At 45.2% G+C, this 24,604-nt stretch overlaps 1 protein-coding gene, 1 long non-coding RNA gene and 1 pseudogene across 5 annotated transcripts in view; 2 read left to right on the top strand and 1 right to left on the bottom strand.

Moving 5' to 3' along the window:
• NPR3 (natriuretic peptide receptor 3) overlaps positions 1-22,064 on the bottom strand; it is an 80,913-nt gene extending 58,849 nt beyond the window's left edge. For 2 of the 4 annotated variants that reach the window (XM_086361315.1, XM_086361316.1), the window contains exons 1-2: positions 20,139-21,132; positions 11,773-11,895 (exon numbers count right to left, since the gene is read on the bottom strand). In XM_086361315.1, coding sequence (XP_086217441.1) covers positions 11,773-11,895; positions 20,139-20,895 — 880 coding nt within the window. In that variant the 5' untranslated portion in view covers positions 20,896-21,132. Of the gene's footprint in view, positions 1-11,772; positions 11,896-18,928; positions 19,040-20,138; positions 21,133-21,925 lie in introns of those variants that run through there. The other 2 variants (XM_086361317.1, XM_086361318.1) reach the window with 2 other exon arrangements.
• Positions 20,413-24,604, top strand: part of LOC147350195 (uncharacterized) — a 46,285-nt gene continuing 42,093 nt past the window's right edge. The window contains exon 1 of the long non-coding RNA XR_015148636.1: positions 20,413-20,712. This is a non-coding gene — a long non-coding RNA (uncharacterized LOC147350195). The remainder of the gene's footprint in view (positions 20,713-24,604) is intronic.
• Positions 21,253-22,734, top strand: LOC147350196 (uncharacterized; annotated as a pseudogene).

Raw genomic sequence — 24,604 nt, 5'->3', positions numbered from 1 at the left:
GTTCCTCAGTCACACTGGCCACATTTTCAACGTACAATGGTCATATGTGGCCATAATTCCTGTACTGGGCGACACAGAATAGCATCCACCAGCATCACAGAAGGTTCCACTGGCCAGCACTGCTTTAGAGCCACGTAAGCGTGGTCTGCGGTAAGGCGGATGGCTTTGGCGGTGAGGGTGTCAGTGGTGACCCAGCACTCTCAGAGGAGTGATGGGTCTATTGTCTTACTCCTACAGTCATCCTGAACAAGGGATTAAGAAGAGAAGAAAGAAGGCAGCTAATGAGAGGGTAGGCAGAGAAGGTGACTCTGGTAGATTTCTCAGGAATAAAGAAAAGTACATTTGCTTTATTTGGTTTGGTTTTAAACATTGTGGAGGTCCAAGCTTGCATTTGGGCTTCCCAACTGGCGCTAGTGGTAAAGAATCCGCCTGCCAATGAAGGAGGCATGAGACGCAGGTTTGATCCCTGGGTCAAGAAGATCCCCTCAAGGAGGGCATGGCAACCGACTCCAGTACTCTTGTCTGGAGAAGTCTATGGACAGAGGAGCCTGGTGGGTCACAGTCCATGGGGTTGCAAGGAGTCAGACATGACTGAAGCAACTTAGCATGCATGCATGCAAGCTTGCATTTTGTGTGAGAAGGGTACAGAGTATTTGTGAAAGAGGAAATATCTTGCTCAGCACCAAGCCCTAGACTTGGCAATCCTGTGGCCAGGTAGCTGGCTCAGGCTGGTGGTACCCACACTGGGATAATCATGTCATCCTGTAGTTCTCCAAACTTACCAAAGACTCGGCACATAGTAAGCCTTTGGTAAATGTGGGCTGAGTGACAAGCTGAGACATCACAGACCACATTCAAGAAATGACACCTGGAGTACAACCAGGATGGCTGCAGAACACTGTGGCTCCTGACCTCTGGCAGCCATTTAAGTGAGAGAAAAGCATCAGCCTCCTTGCCTAAGCCACTCTCTCCAAATGTTACATGCTTGCCTTGACCTTCGCTGGTCCAGTTCCTCCCACCAGTGATAACAGCACCACTTACTGAGCGAAGCCATTGTGAACGGCTTTGCCTAGAGCATTTTATTCTTTAATCCTCATTTAAAAAAAAAAAAAAAAATATATATATATACACTCTATAAGAAATATTGAAGTATGATCCCCATGTTACAGATGAGGAAACTGAGGCTTAAACATGCCTGAAGTCACTTGGTTAATACACAGAAAAGAAAGTGAAGTCATTCAGTCATGTCTGACTCTTTGTGACCCCATGGACAGTAGCCTGCCAGGCTCCTCTGTCCATGGAATTTTCCAGGCAAGAGTACTGGAGTGGATTGCCATTTCCTCCTCCCGGGGATCTTCCCAAACCAGGGATCAAACCGTGCACTGCAGGCAGACTCCTTACCATCTGAGCCACCAGGGAAGTCAGGATTCAAACACAAGCCCAGCCTCCAAACACCGGTGCCATGCCTGCTCCTCCTCACTTCATCGAAGTTTAGGATGTTCCAAGACTTAAAGGTGAAAATGGGGGGCTTCCCTGGTGGCTCAGTGTAAAGAATCGGCCTGCCAATGCAGGAGACACAGGGTGGATGCTTTGTCTGGGAAGATCCCACGTGCCACAGATCAGCCGAGCCTGAGTGCCACAACCCTTGAGCACTAGAGCCTGGGAGCCACAGCCACTGAGCCCACATACCCTAGAGCCTGTGCTCCGCAAAAGGAGAAACCACGGCAATGAGAAGCCCAAGCACTGCAACTCGGCACTTGCCTCTGCTTGCCACAATTAGAGAAAAGCCCACACAGCAATGAGACCAGCACAGCCAAAAATAAATTAAATTATTTTAAAAAATAAATAAAACTGCAAACTCAGTGGGAGAGCAAAAGTGCTTTAAAAAAAAAGAACAGAGGAAGAAAGATTAGAAAAGGAAGTGTTTAAACGCGGTTTAACAACTGTCACAGTTGAAAGATTCGTGGAGCCCTGTACCAAGGTCACAGACATAAAGTCTTGTGCCAAGGCCCTGTACCAAGGTCATCTCCCAAACAGACCAAGCCCCATAGGAACTGTTGCCCTGAGAATCCTGATCGAAACCAGCCAGCTCCCTGACCCCATACTAGGTAAACATACCCACCCTATAGCATCCTAACCAATCACCTAATGCCACCCTTCCAACAGGAATTTTCTTTGCCTTGAGGCTACAAAAATTGGCTAATAACCCACAAAAGGTGTCAGTTTTTCCCGCTGTTCCAATACTCAGCTCTCCCTCAAGACCACACAGACCACAAGACTGTGTGAGAATTCTCTTTTCTCATTACTCCAAACTGACTATACCATGCATGCACTCACAATCAGTTGCTCCATCGTGGCTGACTCTTTGTGATCCCATGGACTAGCCCATCAGGCTCCTCTGTCCATGGAATTTTCCAGGCAAGAATACTGGAGTGGGTTGCCATTTCCTATTCCAGGGGATCTTCCCAACCCAGAGATTGAACCCACATCTCTTGCATCTCCTGCATTGGCAGGTGGATTCTTTACCGCTGCGCCACCTGGGAACATATCACTTTAACAACAAAATATAAATCCAATTCCTCCCCAGTTTCCCTGTCATTATCCTACTGTTAGTGAGTCAAGTAATTTAAGTGCATTACCAGCCCTGGGATACTTCCATCCTCACCTTAACTAGTGCACTCTGAGTTCTCAGGAAGTCAGGAGAAGTGCTACAATACAACAGAGCCCCAGACAGGATCACCCAAATGACTTTCCATCTAAACTTACATCCAGACAAGATAATGCCAGGGAATGGAAATGCCAACAAGTGCCATCCAAAACTCTACAGAACAATATATATCAATTTCACTCTAGATTTTTTTTAAATCTATGCTTTCAATCTATTCTCCATCATTTGAATTCCTTATAATAAATTCAGAACTCCTGTAACAATATAATTGGGGGCAGACCTGAGAAATTTTTTGAGTGCCCACCAAGACAATCAGATAATCAGTAAATATGGGCACACTATCAATATGTTTCTTAAAAAAAAAATCTCAAAGATTATTTAAAATAGAGCCTTTTTCTAACAGTGGTGTAGAGTTTCACGTGAAGACGCACAGGGAGAGGAGGGTGTTGGATAACTTTTCGTGAACATGTGTGTTGGTGGTAGTTTAGTCGCTTAGTCGTGTCCCACTCTTCGCAACCCTATGGACTGTAGCCCACCAGGCTCTTCCGTCCCTGGGATTCTCCAGGCAAGAATACTGGAGTGGGTTGCCATTTCCTTCTGCAGGGGATCTTCCCGACCCAGGGATCAAACCTGTGTCCCCTGATTGGCAGGCAGATTATTTACCATTGTGCCACGTGGGAAACGCTGATTCTTAGGATGTAAAATCTCAGAGAAGGCCCTTTGTGAGCAGCAGACTCCAGAGCCTTGGGTAGGTCACTGTGCCTTCTGTAAGATCCTGTTTGCTGCTTCTGCTCTGAGGAGGGAAGGCGCTTCAGGGACTGTGAGAAACACGGACAGTTGCCTCCCTGCATCTATTCTCCCATGTCCCTCAGTAATAGATTCCTGGATTGATCTGGGGTACCAATGAGACCAGCTAAAAGCACACATTTCCTGCCTCCCCCTTTCAACGAGGGGTAGCAAATGATATGTAACCAAAAAATAATGAGTGGGGCCTCCAGAGAACCCTTCAAACAGAATTGAGTCAACTGAAAGGATCTCTTTTGCCTCTCATGTTCCCCTTCTGCCTTCCCTAGAATTAAGATCTAATCCCTGGAATTCTAGCCACGAATTCATCATCTTGAGGATGGATGCCATTCACTAGGACTGAGGTAGCCAAAAACGCGAAAAGGCTTAGATCCCTGATGACTTTATGGAACCATCATTCTGCCCTGGTTTGCCCATCTCTGGACTTCTTACAAGTGAGAGCATAAATCTCTACATTTGTTTAAATTACTATAATTAGGAGTCTTGGTTATTTGCATACAGATATACTTCCTAATGCACCCAGGTCCTTATGAGGTATTAGACAAAAGCTGATTAATTTGCTAAAAGAACAATGTATGGCCTAAATCAAGCTATAAAACTACACTACAGGAAAATGTACAGACATATTTTTTTCAAAATTATCATTTTTAAAGTACTATATGTAACTGTTGATGTAAATTGAAATTAATAGTAAATATAACTAACATTTACTAAACACTCATCATGTTCCAAGAAGTTTTCTATGCATTTCACACATACCACACCATTTACTACTCTGCCTGATGCCATGAGATAAGCACTATTATTATTATTAGAAGAAACTAAAGCTTGAGGATGAGGGCAGGGTGATATCAATTTGCCAAGAGCTGGTTTGTGGCACAGCCTCTCAGGCACATTGACAGCTGAGCTCAAAGCCTAAGCAACCAGGCTTTAAAAGGCAAAAGAAAGGGATATAAGCAAAAACACCAAGGATAGCCTTTGAATGCTGGGGACACAGGTTCGAACCCTGTTTGGTGAACTAAAATCCCACATGCCACAGAGCAACTAAGCCCTCGATAGGTGACTTAACAACTATAGAGAAGCTTCCACGTGCCTTAATATATAGAGAATGCCTGAGCACTGCAACAAGGACTCAGCATAGCCAATTTTTTTTAATAAAAAATAACAATAATAAAGACTATTTTTTAAAAAAGAAACACCAAGGATACTTTGTAGACTGTATCAGAGCACACTGTATAACTCCATGCAGTTAAATTTTCAAGAAGAAAAACTGAACTAGTGAAAAAATAAGCTTTAAAAAGTTGTCCCTCATGTTGATATATGGCAGAAACTGATACAATATTGTAAAGCAATTATTCTCCAATTAAAAATAAATTTAAATTTTTAAAAAGTTTTCCCAAAGAAAATGATATAGACGAGATGAGATGGGCCATGTATCAATACCTGAAGCTAATTGATGGATTCATGGGGATTTATTACACTGCTCCTTCCATTTTTGTGTACATTTAAAATTTTCCATATTAAAAAAGCTTTTAAAAGTTAAAAAAAGTTGTCCCAAAATCACCAACAGTAAGTTATATATATATATATCTTCTCATTCACTGATATTACGCAATGAGAAGGACAAACACTACTTTTGTAGTATTCTGGCCAAAGATGTATAAACTCAACTTATCATGTGAGACAGTCTACAAAATAACAGACTTATTCAAAGTGTTAGGTCATAAACAACAAAGAAAGATTGAAGAACTATCACAGATTAGAGAAGATTAAGAAGACACAACTCAGTGGACTGAATCCTGGAACAGAAAAGGAACATTAGGAGAAAAAGTGGTAAATTTCAAATAAAGCCTGTAGTTTAGTTCTTAGTATTGTACCAATGTTAGTTTTATTTTGATAAGTGCACTATAGTTATATAAATTGTTTAAACTAGAAAAATCTGAGTAAAAGGTATACATGAACTCTGTGTTATTTTTGCAAGTTCTCTGTACACCTGAAATTATTTCAAAAGTTTTTTTAATTTTCAAAAAATTACCTGTAAAAAGATGTTAGGTCCAGAGACAAAGTTGAATTGTTTCCATCTTTCAAGGAATAGTCTTAATGGTACACAAACTGTTCTAGAGCAGAAAAACAATGGAAAGTGTCCCAATTGATTTTATAAAGCTAATATTAACTTGATATTAAAATAGGGCTTCCTTGATAGCTCAGTTTGTAAAGAATCCACCTGCAATGCAGGAAACACCGGTTCGATTCTTGGGTTGGGAAGATCCGTTGGAGAAGGGATAGGCTACCCACTCCAGTATTTTTGGGCTTCCCTTGTGGCTCAGCTAGTAAAGAATCTGCCTGCAATGAGGGAAATCTGGGTTCAATCCCTGGGTTGGGAAGATCCCCTGGATCTTCCGCCTGCAATATCGCCCTATTAAAATAGGGGAGTACCACCTAAGTTTCCAGTGGTCATGTATGCACATGAGAGTTGGACTATAAAGAATGCTGAGTGCTGAAGAATTGATGCTTTTGAACTGTGGTGTTGAAGAAGACTCTTGAGAGTCCCTTGGACTGCAAGGAGATCCAACCAGTCCATCCTAAAGGAGATCAGTCCTGGGTGTTCATTGGAAGGACTGATGTTGAAGCTGAAACTCCAATACTTTGGCCACCTGAAGCAAAAAGCTGACTCATTGGAAAAGACCCTCATGCTGGGAAAGATTGAAGGTAGGAAGAGAAGGGGGCAACAGAGGATGAGATGGTTGGATGGTACCACTGACTCAATGGACATGGGTTTGGGTGGACTCCGGCAGATGGTGATGGATAGGAAGGCCTTGTGTGCTGCAGTTCATGGGGTCGCAAAGAGTCAGACACAACTGAGCAACTGAACTGAACTGAACTGAGCTAAGGGCAAGAAAACTGTCTAATCTCACTCGTGAATATAGATTCAAAAATCCTAAATAAAATACTAAAAACTTATATCGGCAATACATCTAAAAAAAATCATGCAGACTATGTTTAATTTCAAGAATATTATAATGGCTCAATACTAGTAAATTTATTTAAAAGTATAGGTAAAATGTATTTGATAACATTCATCACTCACTTTCAATTTTTTTAAACCACACTTAATAAACCAAGGAGTATTTTAACATCTACTTCTAACAAGATACTAAAAATTAAGTACCACCATTGTTAAACAAAATTATTCTGGAGGCTATTGTCAATGGAGTAAAAAATGAAAAATAATATTCAACTACCAAAATGGACAGCTAGCTATTGCTATTATTTGAAAATGATTTTAAAAACTATTAGAATAGAAAGTTTAATATGTAGAATTCCTGTTTCTATGTAACAACTACAAAATGTAATAGGAAGAGGTCAGGATCATAACAACAATCAGAAAACATAAAATATCTAAGAATGAACTCAGCAAGAATGATGCGAAATTCAAATAAAGAAAACTGCAAAACTTTGCTATATACATAAAAAGAAATTTTAATAAATAAAATAATTTAAAAGTTAGATGATGCAGAATTGACAGAGATGCAGGAAAACAGACATTTTCATATGTTGTTGCAGAAGTGTAAATTGGCAAACCTTTTAAAGGGACAAGTTGGCAATATCCATCAAAAGGTAAATGCATATAACATTTGACCCAGAAATTCTGCTTCTAGAAGCACGTCTTACAGATTGCACACACATATATATATGAATGTCTGTATGTGTATGGGCTTCCCTGGTAGCTCAGCTGGTAAAGAATCCACATGCAATGCAGGAGACCCCAGTTCAATTCCTGGGTCAGGAAGATCCACTGGAAAAGGGATAGACTACCCACTCCAGTATTCTTGGGCTTCCCTGGTGACTCAGACAGTAAAGAATCTGCTTGCGATGCAGGAGACCTGGGTTCGATCTCTTGGTTCGGAAGATCCCCTGGAGGAGGGCATGGCAAACCACTCCAGTTCTCTCGCCTGGAGAATTCCCATGGACAGAGAAGCCTGGCGAGCTATAGTCCATGGGCTTGCAAAGAGTTGAACATGACTGAGCGACTAAGCACAGCACAGCACATGTGTACGCACAAATGCATCCCCACAGCGAGGCAACTCAATATAACATTGCTCTTATAATAAAAATCTGGAAACAACAAAAACACCAAAAACTAAAAGACTGATTAAGATGACATATTAGCATTATAAAATACTATGTAACTATACTTAGATAATGTGATCATTTTATTGAAAAATATTTTCCATAAATTCATATTTTTAATGAAATAGACAAGCTGTACACCTAAATATTATCAGTGTACTTTTATCTGGATAGTAGAGTTGCAGCAACTTATTTTCTTCCCTGTGCTTTTCTACATTTCTCAAAATTTCTGTAATACTCATGTATTGTAATGAGCAGGAAAAAGTAATGCAAGCTTTATCCAGAGATGAAAGAAATTCCAGTACCTAATTTTTTGTGTACTTGCATTCTCATGCACTGTCTCCAAATTCTATGTTTGCAGTAGCCAACTTGCTAAACTCAATAAACTGTTTTCTTTTTTCACAAATCTCTACCAGTATCTCAATGAATTCAAAATTGTATTCAATAGTGTAGTTACATTCTGATCTTGGGCCAAGAAGCAAAACTGCCACTCTGCTTATGTAAAGAGACGGGAAAGGACAATGATGAGAGCAAGGAGAGAAAAACTGGGTGTTTATCCTGCAAGCCGCAAGTCTTCAGTTTTATCCATTACAGGGGAAAAAATTACTTTTGCTTCAACAACTTTTCTTTATCCCCATGAGAAGTGTGATTTATTACGTTCATTCACAATGATCTATTGCTTCAGATCAGATCAGATCAGATCAGTTCAGATCAGTCGCTCAGTCGTGTGCGCAGATCAGATCAGATCAGATCAGATCAGTCGCTCAGTCGTGTCCACAGATCAGATCAGATCAGTCGCTCAGTCGTGTCCGCAAAGAGTCGGACACGACTGAGCGACTGATCTGATCTGAAGCAATAGATCATTGTGAATGAACGTAATAAATCACACTTCTCATGGGGATAAAGAAAAGTTATTGAAGCAAAAGTAATTTTTTCCCCTGTAATGGATAAAACTGAAGACTTGAGGCTTGCAGGATAAACACCCAGTTTTGATCTATTGCTTAAGTAATTTAAATGCAGAGTTTCAAAGAATAGCAAGGAGACATAAGAAAGCCTTCCTCAGTGATCAATGCAAAGAAATAGAGGAAAATAACAGAATGGGAAAGACTACAGATCTCTTCAAGAAAATTAGAGATACCAAGGAAACATTTCATGCAAAGATAGGAACAATAAAGGACAGAAATGGTAGAGACCTAACAGAAGCAAAAGATATTAAGAAAAGGTGGCAAGAATACACAGAAGAACTGTACAAAAAAGATCTTCACGACCCAGATAATCATGATGGTGTGATCACTCACCTAGAGCCAGACATCCTGAAATTCGAAGTCAAGTGGGCCTTAGGAAGCATCGCTACAAACAAGGCTAGTGGAGCTGATGGAATTCCAGTTGAGCTCTTTTAAATCCTAAAAGATGATGCTGTGAAAGTGCTACACTCAATATGCCAGCAAATTTGGAAAACTCAGCAGTGGCCACAGGACTGGAAAAGGTCAGTTTTCATTCCAATCCCAAAGAAAGGCAATGCCAAAGAATGCTCAAACTACCGCACAATTGCACTCATCTCACATGCTAGCAAAGTAATGCTCAAAATTCTCCAAGCCAGGCTTCAACAGTACGTGAACCGTGAACTTCCAGATGTTCAAGTTGGATTTAGAAATGGCAGAGGAATCAGAGATCAAATTGCCAACATCCACTGGATCATAGGAAAAGCAAAAGAGTTTCAGAAAAACATCTACCTCTGCTTTATTGACTATGCCAAAGCCTTTGAGTGTGTGGATCACCACAAACTGTGGAAAATTCTTCAAGAGATAGGAATACCAGACCACCTGACCTGCATTCTGAGAAATCTGTACTTAAGTCAAGAAGCAACAGCTAGAACTGGAGATGGAACAACAGACTGGTTCCAAATTGGGAAAGGAGTGTGTCAAGGCTGTATATTGTCACCCTGTTTATTTAACTTACATGCAGAGTACATCATGAGAAATGCTGGGCTGGAGGAAGAACAAGCCAGAATCAAGATTTCTGGGAGAAATATCAATAACCTCAGATATGCAGATGACACCACCCTTATGGCAGAAAGAGAAGAAGAACTAAAGAGCCTCTTGATGAAAGTGAAAGAGGAGAGTGAAAAATCTGGCTTAAAACTCAACATTCAGAAAACTATGATTATGGCATCTGGTCCCATCACTTCATAGCAAATAGATGGGGAAACAGTGGAAATAGTGTCAGACTTTACATTTTTGGGGCTCCAAAATCACTGCAGATGGTGACTGCAGCCCTGAAATTAAAAGACGCTTACTCCTTGGAAGAAAAGTTATGACCAATCTAGACAGCATATTAAAAAGCAGAAACATTACTTTGCCAACAAAGGTCCATCTAGTCAAAGGTATGGTTTTTCCAACAGTAATGTATGAATGTGAGAGTTGGACTATAAAGAAAGCTGAGTGCCAAAGAATTGATGCTTTTGAGCTGTGGTGCTGGAAAAGACTCTTGAGAGTACCCTGGACTGCAAGGAGATCAAACCAGTCCATCCTAAAGGAAATCAGTCCTGAATATTCATTGGAAGGACTGATGCTGATGAAGCTGAAACTCTAATACTTTGGCCACCTGATGCGAAGAACTGACTCATTTGAAAAGACCCTGTTGCTGGGAAAGATTGAATGCAGAAGGAGAAGGGGACAACAGAGGATGAGATGGTTGGATGGCATCACCGACTCAATGGACATGGGTTTGGGTAAACTCCAGAAGTTGGTGATGGACCAGGAGGCCTGGCGTGCTGCAGTCCACGGGGTCACAAAGAGTCAGACACGACTGAGTGACTGAACTGGCCTGATAGCTTAAGTAAGCCAGTATACCAAAGCAGGAAACTGAGGCACATGCTCTAAGGTTTAGATCCCATCTGACTACACCTCAACTGCAATAGCAGGGAAGTGGAGCTCCATGCAAACATGCCATTTGTGATATACACACTTACAGTTTCCCTGTAACTGCCAGTGTGTGGTACCTGAGAAAATGCTCCATGGCCTTACACTATTGACTTCAGAGAGAATCCTAATCACACTTGGGAGGAAATGCTGTGACCTGTGATCTTGAAGACTTAGACAGCCTCCATCGCAGGTACCTTGGGAACTTCTCCAGACCCATTTTAAGGAATTAAATGCTTTGGATCATATCTGTTAGTGGCCCCTGAACATTTTATAAGAGAAATTTAAGAGGGAGTAATCTGGAAGGGAAGCTGGCGTGCTGTAGTCCATGGGGGCAAAGAGCCAGACAAGACTTAGTGAATGAACAACAACAACGATCTGGAAGGAGGAGGGGTTAGTAGCAGCAACTTCCAAAATATTTTACCTCAGTTTACAGAAATGGTTATTTATTTCTCGTTTCACATTATGGTTCATTACAAATATATGTGTGACATGTATAAATATATCTGCAGAAACATGCAATCACATTACTTAAAAGTTTTGTGAAACCATATGTATGCTATGTGTGACACGCTTTGACATGTTCTGTTATGTTGATGTGTTAGTCTATTCCATGCTTCTAAAATTTCCATCCAAATCTCGATAAAAATATTCCAGCAGTCCACCATGGTAGCAACCCAAAGTTGAAAATGCACTGGGAGGAGTCTTCAGGGCCTGGATTTATGATCATTTAGTCCCATAGACTCATAGGTGGTGCTATTTTTCTGCTCTGAATTCTCAGGGGAGAAAAGCTTGAGAATTTAGGAGAAGTGGGAGTATTCAGAATCACAAATTTCCAAAATCCTATCTATGGAAAGGAAATCAACCATGAATACTCATTGGAAGGACTGATGCTGAAGCTGAAGCTCCAGTAATTTGGCCACCTGATGCAAAGACCCAACTCATCAGAAAAGACCCTGATGCTGGAAGAGATTGAAGGCAGGAGAAGAAGGAGGCAACAGAGGATGAGATGGCTGGATGGCTTCACGGACTCAAAGGACATGAGTTTGAGCAAACTCCAGGAGATACTGAAGGACAGGGAAGCCTGGTGTGCTGCAGTCCATGGGGTCGCAGAGTCAGACACAACTGAGCAACTGAACACCACCACCTATGGAAATCATATCGACTGAAACGAGTTATTGGCCCTGTCTCACAACCCCTTTTTGACAGCCTAGCAGCAGCAGGAGGGGAAACCGGAGGCAGAGTTACCATAGAAGGAGCTGTTGAAGAGCTCGATGTTGAAGAAGGCGTAGTCCCCGCTGGTCATTCCGTGCCTGTGCGCCGCCAGCATGATCCCCCGGATGGTGTCGCTACTCGCACACATGATCACCACTGTGGGGAGGAAAAAACGGATGCGTGAAATGGCCCTGCACAGAGGACAGCATCTGATGTGGACCAGGGCTCTGCTAAGGTCCTACAGAATCCTCACAAATTACTCATGAGTTACAAAGGGCAGAAGAGTAACTTGGCAGTGGAGAAAGCTATCTGTCACCACCACAACCAAGTGATGGATGCCAACGGTACCCACCATGTGAGCAGACTCATGAGCCCCCTGCTGTAACACATCAGGAGCCCCAAACCTCAAAACTGGCCACCTCAATCTAATCAGAGGGAAGCAGCTGCAAACCCAGTTTGGGAGACAGTGACTAAAACAGTGAACCTACACCCTTTAAAATGGTCACTTTCATGAAAAACAAAAACGGCCTGAGACGTTCTAGACTAGCAGAGACTCAGGGAAACAGAAAGCTGAATGCACTGTGTGATCCTGGATTGGATCCTGGGCCTCAAAAATAATAATAATAAAAGTTTTTCTATAACTTTGTTGAGACAACTGGAGAAATTTGAATAAGTCTATAAATTGGATAATAGTATTATGTTTGTGTTAATGTTCTTGCTTTTCATAATTCTACTGTGGTTCTATGAGTGAATGTTCTTCTTCTTGGGAAGTGCACACTTCAATTTTTAGGGGTACAAAAGCATGATGACTGTACTTACCCTCAAATAGTTCATAAAAAGATAGCAATATTTGTGCATATATACATATGTGAGTATATATTTGGAAGGGGTAGGGGAGGGAAGGGAGAGATTTGGAATGACAAAGCATAGTGGCAGAACATTTACCACTAGTGAAAATCTGGGTGAAGGCAAGCCAGAGGTGCTTTATACTTTCCTACATCCTTTCCAAAAACACAAGATTATTTCAAAATAAATCTTTTTAAAATACTTCAAGTAAATTCCCAGATTGGCCCAATATAAGATAGTGAGACATGTCAACTGCTTTTTATACCTTACTAGCATAGTGGAGCGGAGAAGGCAATGGCAACCCACTCCAGTACTCTTGCCTGGAAAATCCCATGGAGGAGGAGCCTGGTGGGCTGCAGTCCATGGGGTCACTACTAGTCGGACACGACTGAGCGACTTCACTTTCACTTTTCACTTTCATGCATTGGAGAAGGAAATGGCAACCCACTCAGTGTTCTTGCCTGGAGAATCCCAGGGAAGGGGGAGCCTGGTGGGCTTCCGTCTATGGGGTCGCACAGAGTCGGACACGACTGAAGCAACTTAGCAGCAGCAGAAGCAGCAGCATAGTGGTGCTAGTGGTAAAGAACCTGCCTGCCAATGCAGGAGGCATAAGAGAGACGCAGGTTCGATCCCTGGGTCTGGAAGATCCCCTGGAGGAGGGTATGGCAATCCACTCCAATATTCTTGCCTGAGAATCCCATGGACAACGGAGCCTGGTGGGCTACAGTCCATGGGGTGGCAAAGAGTCGGCCACGACTGAAGAAACTTTAGCACAGCATAGCAAATACATTTTCCTCAGAAAACAACTCGAAGGGTTTTCATTTGGCAAATCAGAGGATGCAGCAGGTGGGACAGGCTTTCTGATGTTTGAGAACACTTTTTTTAAAGCTGTCTCAACACATAGAGGAAATAGTTACCAAGATTCCAGGTCCCTTCCCACACGCTCTCGGTTCACATCCACACTGTCAGAGCCGAGAGGCTTTAAGCAGCTGCAGAATACTGTTCCCTGTCACGTAACAACTACAAGGGATGAAAGGGAAGAGAGACCTGGCCTTCATCCACTTATTTGGATCACTGTCGACGGCCCCTGACCCCCATGACAGCACCCGCTGTGCTTTTCTGCACAGACAGAGGAGAGGAGAGGCCTGGGTGCCATAACCGCATTATCACCACACGCGCCGGCCCCGTGCCGTGTGTTTGTTCTTTGTAAAAGCACGGGTGAGGAATGATGCAGAACAAACTTCAGGCTGTGCCAAAGCCGCCTTGGCAACCTGCGCCAAGGGCCAGGCGCTTGCTGACATTTCGTTTACTGCATAGGTTAATTCAGAGTGTTTGGTCATGACTCTGACATTTCTTACGACATAACAGCTCAGAGTACAGGCTGAAAGCTCTGCAGAGCAAGTTTTTAAAACCATACCAAACTTCTTAAGATGTCTAACTGCGGGAGTAAGTGCTGTTTGTGCCTGGAAATATAGTTATATATCTAGAATAAATAGTCGAATTCCAAGATGTATCAGTAACAAAGTTTTTGAAGAAATTTCTCATTACTCATTGTGACCTAAATGTTTGTTCTGCTCTCATTAGATTCTAGTCCCTTAAATGATAAGAACCTATGCATGTGCGTGAGCTATGTCACTTCAATCAAGCCTGACTCTTTGTGACCCCCATGGACTGTAGCCCACCAGGCTTCTCTGTCCAGGGGATTCTCCAGGCAAGAATACTGGAGTGGGTTGCTGTGCCCTCCTTCAGGGGATCTTCCCAATCCAGGGATCGAACCCACTTCTCTTAGTCTCCTTCATTGGCATGCAGGTTCTTTACCACTAGCACCACCAGGGAAGACAAAAGAGCCAAGGTGTCCCACAAAACAGCCTGGGCTAAGGCTGGACAAGTGGATCCCAAGAGGCTCCAGGAAGCTCTGGCTGACTGTCCAACTGCAGTCATCATTTTTCTATCAACTGATCATAGTCAAGAGTCTAGTTCTAGATCACTCCCCAACAGGACTCTGTTAGCACATAAAGTGTAGAGTCATTGTTTGGGGAAAAGAATTCTAATAACCTAACTTAGATATTTTTAGCTAATCTGAAATGAAGATTAATTTCAATGAGGACCAAAATAGTCACAAATATGTTTGTGTCAATATAGACCTGGAGGTGCCAATTAAGGAGCCAAATTGTAAACAGCAGGATGTTAGTAAGGATGCAAGAAGGATGAGGAGGGTCAGCTGAAGGGTCCAGGCATCCAAAGGCATCAGGCCTTGATAACCTGAAGCATCCATGGGAGAGCTACACCTGGCTCAGGTCCGAACAGTCTGTGTCCTCAGGCCGGAGCACATGCTTCCCCAAGCCCTAGATGGGCCGTGCCCTACACTGGCCTGTCACTTCTTTTCTATTTTTACAGCCCTGGCCCATCTCCTCTCTTTCCTCATCACCACCAAGATCAACCCCCTCCAATGGGCACATTCTTTCTTTAAATGTCAGTACCTGCTTAAACTGAGCAAGAGTGACCTGGAGCAGCACTGGGCCGATCTAAACAGTCTGGAATTATTTTAGATCTCAGCCATTTCATGACAAATGAAATGGACATGTGGACAAATGTAGTCCAGCTCTCAAAAGGAAATCCTAACTCCCAACTTCGTGGGCTAGGTATTGTTTTCCTTCCAGAAAAGAAAACCCATAGTGCACACTGTCACCCAGTTTAAGCTGGAGCAAACACTTAAAAACATTGGCCAAGCAGTCAGAACGCAGAGTCCTTCTAGATTTGTGGGATGCTCCCCAATCTGTCATGGCTTTTTCATTCATGCCTAATTCAACAGCATGTATTTTTAGCAACACGCCTTTATACAATCTTTTGGAAGGTTTAAAATAGCGTTCACTAAAATAGCTTTCTCTTCTTCTCATGTTTCATCAGTTTACATAATGACTAATTAAACTGCATACTTATAATAAGTACAACTGGTATAAACAGATTTGTGAGAAGTGTGCTGGCAAACCTCAGAAAAGCAAGACTAGCTACCAGCTTTCACCAGCAGCCAAAAAAGTTTATAGAGAAAAGGAGAGCATCAGCTAATCCTGAAAGCTGCTTAAGTGGAGGTCAATTCAGATAATTCCTTCTGTACTTAAATAGATTTAAAATGTACGTATTTAAATATATACTTAAGCATATTAAATAAATAAATACTAATTTTGGGGGTCAAATTGTTAAAACTTCTAAAAGAGGAAATGGTGGTGTGAGTCCAAGTTTCCGGATAGGCTTTTGATCATTTTGCTCCATTTTTCCCTCCTTGCTGGAGAACTTGTGGGGTTCCATGTCACCCTCCACTCCCTGATTCCCACAGTGTCTTCTGTAAGTGGCTTCTCCCTATAGCAACACGTTCTTGCAATCACTTGCAAAGACGTGGCTAGAGAAGTCAATTTGGGGACCCCCGAAACAATCCAGGAAGCATATTTGAATGAGGGAGATACCCTTTCACCCATTTCAGCTTTCCATCTGGAGCAATCTCTAAGAGAAGGACACTCCTCATCTCCTTGTGTGCCTTCACTTACCCCCCTCTTCCCACCTCCAGAGGGAAAGGAGGGACCTGTCTGATGGCTGAGTCTAGAAGAGAAAACTGGGCATACTGGACTCAGCCCTTTCTTCCTCTTTGAGGTGCATCTGCTTGCAGAGAGCACACATCATGGGTAACTTTCGCCCTGTAGTGAGGTCTGTCCTGGAGTGGGGTGTGCCATACTAGCTGTGATTTAGAGGATGACCCAGCCGAATTCATGGGGAAAATAATAGCAGGCAGGCCCTTTTTGGTAACTGATCTAAATCCATGTTCTGCAATAGGTTTTTTATCAATAATAAAAATGATATTTTCATATTCTCCAACTGATGCCTACATCCATCTTCTACTTAATTCTAAACTTAGAAGGGAAAAGAGATGTTTTTCCATGGAAGCAAAGCAAGATATGCCATGTGCTGCAAATTGAAAATATGACAGGAGAAATTTAAAACTAAAACTCAACAGTATTTGGGAGCATCCAAAGAAATAACTAAGTAAGAGGAACTTTTTTTAAATGACAGGTGGTAAATACAAGAAAAGGGATAACAAAAACAGAGTCTTGAATCAGAAAGTCTAACATCTTTGGTTACAAACTCTGACCAAATGCTCGGTCATTTACCCCAGCCTATTCTAAAAATAAATCACTCTTGTATTGATTAAATGCTTTTATCACCATAGCTGTTATACAGGCCAAGAATAATGACATATTAATAACCAAAAAAGATAGAACTACAGTTCTTCATACAAAAATGTTGTGTGCACAATAATTCTGGTTCTGCATCTTATGATATGTATGACAAAGCAACTGCTCACTTTTATTGCTTGAAAAAATATTTTTAATGCCTCTTTATAAAAATAAATTTATTATTGAGTGTTAAATATTGAGGGCGTAGTTGACTTTTTAAAAACAATGTATGCTCACATGCATGTATTTTAGTGATATACATTGGCTACGACTTGTGAGAAAAAAATGCTTATTATTGACTTTGATATTAAATCCCTAAGAAGAATAAATAATACCCCTCAGTGTTTAATTCTATAGCACACACATAGCCAAATTAAAATTTAGTCATATTATTGAAATGGTGGCATTATTAGTTTAACCCTTTAAGAGATTAAAACTTTTGTGATCTGATTTTAAAGGTGAACTTCAAGTCCAAAAAAAAAAAAAAAGTGCTAAAAATGTATCTCCAAAAGAGGGAGGAAAAAGACTCCCTAGTTCTATGATGTTTAATGTGGAATTTTCAAAGACAAAAACCGTTCCATTTTACACTTGAGTTGAGCAGAAATCAGAACCACCAAACACTGGTCTGAACAGGCCTGATTCTCACCCCACCTCTGTTTCACAGAGGAGGAAACTCTGAGAAAGTCAGGAAATGACTAGGGCAGGCCCTGCAGCAGTTGAGTGCAGCCGCCAGATCCAAAGGGTCTGCTTCTCACCTCTGGGTTCTCTTCCCACGGTGCGGTCTCACTTTGTGGGAAAGGATATTATCTCTGTAGATATGCCCTGACTGGGGATTCTCTGGCAGTTGGGTGGTAAAGAATCTGCCTGCCAAGCAGGAGACTTGGGTTCGATCTCTGGGTCAGGAAGATCCCCTGGAGAAGGAAATGTCAACCCACTCCAGTATTCTTTCCTGGAGAATCCCATTGACAGAGGAGCCTAGTGGGCTGCACACAGTCCATGGGAGAGTCAGACACAACTTAAACAGACTACCCTGGCTACCCCCGTTATAACTGGAGTCTGATAGCAGCCCCAGCTCCCTGGCCAGTGAATGCCTGAGGCAGGCTAAGAGCTCTGAAAATTCAAACTCTACTCATTGTATTGGGCCCCTATTTAACCCATTAACCACTTTTGGTGAAGTAAAGGTGATCAGTAAAACTTAAGAGACCCCCAGAGACAGCTGTTACCAAACATCTTTCTGTCTTGAGTGTAGGGAATTTCTGCTGAGGGAGGAGGGCTTAAGGGGAGAAATTATTTTCATTTTTTATTTCTGAACATCTGCCAAGTCGCTGTCAGAAATATTTTTTAGAGTAAAAATGGTAACTTTATCACCTGCAAAACATACGGGTCAGCCAAGCAAACTGTGACCACTAAATTCAAACTTTGAAGAAAAAAAGTAAAGAAACTTGGGAACATCTGCTTTTTGGAATTGAAAAAATAGCCGCCGCAGACTGTAGCCCAAGCTCTTCGAAGCCCTCTAGCCCCACCCCTCCCTACCCCCTGGCTCAGCCACACACCATGTGAGGCCGAGGGGTTCCCGGTGGCCTCGATATGCCCTCATCCGGGCTGACCTCGACCACGAATCCCAGGCCACGTGCGCAGGGAGTCACGGCGGGCACTAAGACCTTCAGGGCGGTGGCAGCACAAACACGTTGGCCAACCGCGGTTCTTGCCGGTAGGGGGACACACCCCCATCCCCAGCCCAAGCTGGGAAGTCTAGCTCCAAGCCCTTGAGAGCCGAGAGCTGAAGAACGCTTTTCGGGGTCTGCAGTGACCTGGGGACTGAGAACAGGAAAGAAGTAGATGTGATTTTCTCGGCCCGGCGTGGCGAATCCGCCGCCCTTGGATACAAGTGCCCTTTTTCATAATCAGCAAAGCCGGCGCCCTGCCTGCTTGGCTGGCAGGAACTCGGCGCAGACAGCCTGGAGTACGAACGCTCAAAACTTGGCCATGCCTCCCCTCTGTCAACACCTCGCGCCTCTTCACTCTAAAGAGTGCGGTTCACTCCGAGTGCGGGGTGGCCAAATTGGGAAGGGGATGGCCGCAGAGCCCTCTTCCGCGGCGTCTTTACCCTCTCTCACCTGTTTCCGAGACCCCTTGCCTCCGGTTGCGCTGATCCCATGGCCAGCGCCCAGGTGACCAGCCGTGCCAAGTCGTAGGCTAGCCCTGCGCCTGGCTCTGCCCCTCTCCCCTTCCGTCTCCCCGCGTGGGTAGTGGGGAGCTTTACTGGGATTGCGCCACTGACAATCCAGGCGCGTGAGCGCTGAGCGGGAGCCGGCGGGATCCCGCGAGCGAGCGTTTGCACCCCAAACCTGACACTGGTAAGGAGGGAACTGCGCTATGCTGGGTTCTCCGCCCGCCTTCGCACAGATCTACTGGGCAGTAAAATGAGCCGCACTGGGGGCTTCTGCGATTCTGTATCCGTGACCACCCACTTCTCCTCCCATCCCCTAGAACCACAGCCACTATCCTCAACCTTGAGCTCCAAACCCCCACAGACCCACAGAGAAAACTAGAGAGGGAAAGGAGGTCCAGTGCCCGCTTCTCCAGCGCGCGCGCTCTCCCAAAGCCTAGCTGCTGGCGCACTGGAGACCACGACGCTGAACGCGCAGGGGGCAATGGGTGTCACCAGGGTCCAGACACTGCAAGGCATTTTTTATGGAAACCACAGAAGCCCGTTTATACGGGGCTGGAGGGGCCATGGAAGGAATGAGAAGGCCAATACAATGAGTCTTTAAAAGAAAGCTGAGGTCTGTGGAAGGAGCAGCAAGAGAAATCCGGAGACCGGAGCTGACCATGAGGCGGCGCGCGGGCTGTGGAACTCAGTGTACGCTTCCTCGCTAGGAGCCGGCGCACGTCGGAAAAGGACCCGGTAACAAGTTCTTTGGCCCTTGTCACGCTTTGAGACTGTAGTTGGAGGCGGGTTCCCGCAGTGAGCCCCTAACTCGGCGCCGGACACAGAAGAACGAGGAAGAAAAAACCCAAGAGGTTTGACAGCACCTGTTGGACCAGGGCACGAGCCCGGGAAGTCTGCCTGCTCACATGCCCCACCCACAGGCTTCATCACTTCCCCAGGACCCTCTACGTACACCCCACCATAACCATGGGTATGGTCGAAGGTCGTCGCAGCCAGACTACGCACACTCGGGCGAGTCCCGGTGGGCGCTCCCTACCCTGATCCTCAGTGCAGCAGGGAGTAGTGGGGTCTCCAGGGGAGCCAACAGGCATGTAGGGAGAGCCTCGGAAAGGGGCTGGGTTAGGGCCCGGGACCCGGGGCGCACTGCTGCTCACCTCGCTCACTGGCCTGGATGTGGCGCACGATGTCCTCCAGATCCAAGTCTTTGGTCTCATCGAAATTGTAGGCGGACGTGTGCAAGCCTTCCTCCTGGAAGACCTCATGGACCCCCTCGAGGGTGAAGAAGCAGTTCCGCTCCAGCTTGTCGTCGCTGTAGACCAGCACGGCGCGGCTCCACTGGTGGTGGCGGAACAGGGCGAGCATCATCTCGCCCATCTTGGCGTACGAGGGTGCCACGCGCGTTAGGTGCGAGTACTCCGTGTCCTTATGCTGGAAGCCGGCTGCCAGGGCCCCGGCAGACAGCATGGGGAGGTCCCAGTGCGACGCTAGCCGAGCCACCGGAGCCGCCGCGTACTCGCACACCGGCCCCAGGATGAGATCCGGCTTGGCTCCCCGCGCCGCCGCCACGCGGTCCACCAGGCTGAAGAGTGCGCGGTTGCCGCAGTCCGAGTCTTCGTAGGCCACCTGGAAGCGAGTGCCGGCTGGCAGGAGCCGCCGCCCGGTCGCGTTGCCCTCCACGCTGCGCAGCGCGTACTCTATGGCCGGTCGCACCCGAGCAAGGGAGAACAGGTAAGAGTCGTCCTGGGGCAACAGCACCAGAACCTCGATCTTCTGCGGCGGCAGTGCCTCTCTCTCCCGGCGCCCGCGGCCCGGGCCCGCGCCCCCGCTGCCACCGCCGCCAGTGCAGTCGGCCAGTAATGCCCAACCGAGCAGGACGCACGCGGAGAAAGTGAGCACCAGTAGGGACGGCATCGTGCCGCAGGAAAGCGCCTGCCCTCGCTGCGGACTCGCCCTCTGCCCCCCACCCACCCTACCTCTTAACTCCCCACTCCTCTCCGAGGTTCCTGCGCCCCCTTGGGCGCTCTAAGAAAAAATAAAAGAATACCCCCTTCACTAACTCGCCAAAAGAGAGGAAGAGTCCTCCTTTGCAATGCCACTCGTTTAAAAAAAAAGAAAAGAAAAGAAAAAGAAAGAAGACAGAAAGAAAAAGAAAAAGTTAACTGGGTGTAAACCTGTACTCCTATAGTATATTTATATATATACTTTTTATAAATACATAGATTAGCCCTCCCTTGATATATACTATTTTGCTTAGAGGTGGCTTCTTATATGGGCGTTGCTAAGGTTGCTTTGGAAAGAGCATTTGTAAAAGAAGAAAAAGTTAGACTTGTCCAAGTGCTTGTAATTGACGGTGCATCTCCCTCGCGTTTGATCTCATTGATTCGCGCCGGTTCCCGGATCCATAACCCGCGTTTAAATAGCGTGGCAGCGGCGGAGCGTGTTACCACACAAGGCGCGCAGAGGCCGGGCTGGTATTTCCAGCGGGTGGGGAGGGTGGGGGTGGGGAGCAGTGGGGGCTGGGCTAGGGGAGTCTCTTATTAACATTCTTACATCAGGACTCCTCCTCCCCGCACCCCTACTCTTCCCACCCCTTCCCTGTCCCTCACTCCCACTCCCCGCCAGTCCTTTTGCGTTTTCCTTAAAACCGCAATCGCTCACTTCTACAGCCGCGGAAGCCCCCGCAAAGCTACACCGCCACCAGGGTCCCCGCCTCTCCCTGGCCCGGCACGCGGCAGCTCTGTCTCCAGCTCCGGGCTTTAAAAATGGAAATGTGTTTGAAAGTAAAGAAACACGCGCAGACACACACACACACACACACACACACACACACACACGCCTTGCAAAAAAAAAAAACAGGATTAAGGGAAAGGGATGGCCCCAGAAATTGGTGGTTTGGTTGACAAACAAACAAACAAACACCCTAGGTCCCGTTTGCTCTCACCTCTCTCTCACTCCAGCCACAATCTCTCCAGACGCGCCTACTTGGGACGGGCTCTCGACCTTCGCGGTCCCCTGGCGCAAGGTCAGGAAACAGGGACCAAGGTCCCGGGGCAGACGGCTGGGTCGAGGGCCTGGAACGCCTAGCTGCCGGGCGTCCTCGCCCCACTTCTTCCCCCGCTCCCCACCCTTGGCGGCCACCTCCCCGCGAGCCCCGCGGGTTCGCGCCGGAGTCGCCGTGCCGCGCGGGATCCAGTGTCCCAGCGCACCCACATCTCCCGCGGCGCGCAGTGAGCAGAAAAGCGAAACTTGTTGCTTCCAAAGGGAAAAACGGTTCTTCTGAAGGTAGCAGAAAGCTTGAAAAGCATCTCCAAGGCGTCCTCTGGGCTTTATGTGCTAAGCTAAGCCAGGTAACTAAATAAAGAGACCTTCTCCCTAAAGCTTCACCCCTGAGGGTCCCCCGGGTGCAGGCGCGTCATCAGCGGCCATCCGTGCGCTCGGAAATCCCAACGCTTCTCCCCGATGCTCCGGATCCTGCAATGCGGAGGAAGGACCTGCGGCCAAGACTCAGTCGCTTGTCACTTGTCACAGGCAGGCACAGCAGCGGGGGAAACGAGGATGGACACGGTCGTGGAGAAGTTGGTGGCCGGAGGAGCTTCCCCAGGGTCCGCCGAGCTGCAGGGCAGGTTCAAAGGGAACTTGACCCTTCGATCGTGGTAACGCGCCGAGGTCATTTGCAGTATGAACGTGCTGTATTCGATTGGTGAATTCTGATATTTAAGTCCCACAAATTAAAATAAATTAGAAAATGTTTTCAAAGGTCTTTCATTTGACTGGGCATCCGTGTCCACAAATTTCTATTCGTCTTAGACCAACGCCCTCTTTCGGCAGAAACTTGTAGCCGACTTGTATCCCCGATGCCATCATCCCGAGTTCGCTTTTTTGTCTTTTTTTTTTTTTTTTTAGTTTTGTTGAAAGCCGAGGCCTCAAAGAGCAATCGCTCTCTTTTATGAGGATGAAAAAGGTAAATTGGGGCTTCCGGAGATGTTACAACTTGAGGCATCAGCGCTCATCAGCCTTACCAGCACCCTCCTTATCGCTCTTTCTGGCACCATAAATATAATGATGAGTAACGTTTCACCCTGCAGGGCTTTTAGATTTTGCACTGCGATCCCTGAATCTTCAAGTAGGATCTTCTAACTCCTGTGAAAACTTTCATTTATCTTATTAGAGCTGCTAACCGGTAATAAACGAGGCATCCGTATACAATTTAATTCCACAAAAAAACGTAGTTTTCACACACTGGAAATTAAGATTTAGGGCTTTTCACAGTGATTAAAAAAAAAACCCTGAACTCCTAGGAAGGAAAGAGAGAAAGAAGAAAGAAGGAACGGAGGGAAGGAAGGGAGAGAGGGAGAGAGAGAGGCTAAATCCCGAATTCCAAGGGTCTTAATAGATTTCGAAACTGGTTGCCAGGAGACGTGGAGGAACCAGGGTTTGCTATTACTGCTCGCTCTGCTCTGTGTCTGGGGAACACTGGCCAATGGCGATTTGATGCTGCGCATGGTGTAGCATAACTTAGTCGGAAGGGCTGGGGTGACCCCGGGCAAGAACGCCTCTCCCCCTGCAGGCGCTGCCCATTCGCGCCAAGGGTCACGGGCAGGGCAATGCCTTTACGGTGGAGTGAGTATCACAGCCTCTGAGTGGCCTTTGCATCAGAGTTCTCAGCTTCCAGTTTGTCATTCAAGAGCCCTGACAAACTAAGCCCTGTAAGGGAAGAGCCCCCAAACTAGGCAGCTGAACCAGAGAATCCAGTGCTCAAAACATCCCTTACATTTTTCCATTGAGCAGAAATTAGGATGTATTTATTGAGGTATAATTGACATATGACATTATATTAACCTCAGGGATATAACGCAATGATTTGATATTTGTATATACTATGAAATCATCTCCACAACTCTAGTTGACATCATCACCATGTAGTTAGAAAACAAAAATTTTGTGTGATGAGAACTTTAGTATCTGCTCTTCACAACTTTCAAGTATGTCATATAGCGTTACTAGCTGTAGTCACTATGCTGTACAGTACATTGCCATGACTCAATCATTTTATAGAAATTAGGATTTTTTTTTAAGTTTTTCAAATGAAAATAGGCACAAGATTATAGGAAGAACTGCCAAGTAATATAAGTATATGGACTTAACATTATCAGTTTATTCTCTTTCCATCAGACTTACCCTGGCAGCTGAGAGTGTGTGTGAGTATCATGGAGTTCTCCAATCTTATGGCTGGAAAAATTTTCAGTTCAGCTCAGTAGCTCAGTTGTGTCCGACTCTTTGCAACCCCATGAATCGCAGCACGCCAGGCCTCCCTGTCCATCACCAACTCCCGGAGTCCACTCAAACTCATGTCCATCAAGTCCATAATGCCATCCAGCCATCTCATCCTCTGTCGTCCCCTTCTCCTCCTGCCCCCAATCCCTCCCAGCATCAGTCTTTTCCAATGAGTCAACTCTTCGCATAAGGTGGCCAATGTATTGGAGTTTCAGCTTTAGCATCAGCCCTTCCAATGAACACCCAGGACTGATATCCTTTAGAATGGACTGGTTGGATCTCCTTAGAAGTCACCTAACCTGAGACATTTTGCTCTCTACGTGAGGAATCTAGGCCAAATAATATA

This window comes from Bos grunniens, chromosome 20 (genome assembly GCF_055505025.1).
Source record: "Bos grunniens cultivar Pamir isolate PY7600 chromosome 20, Bosgru_T2T1.0, whole genome shotgun sequence".
Lineage (NCBI taxonomy): Eukaryota > Metazoa > Chordata > Mammalia > Artiodactyla > Bovidae > Bos > Bos grunniens.
The sequence above is the reverse complement of the archived record's forward strand: the minus strand, read 5'-3'. Positions and strand labels throughout refer to the sequence as shown.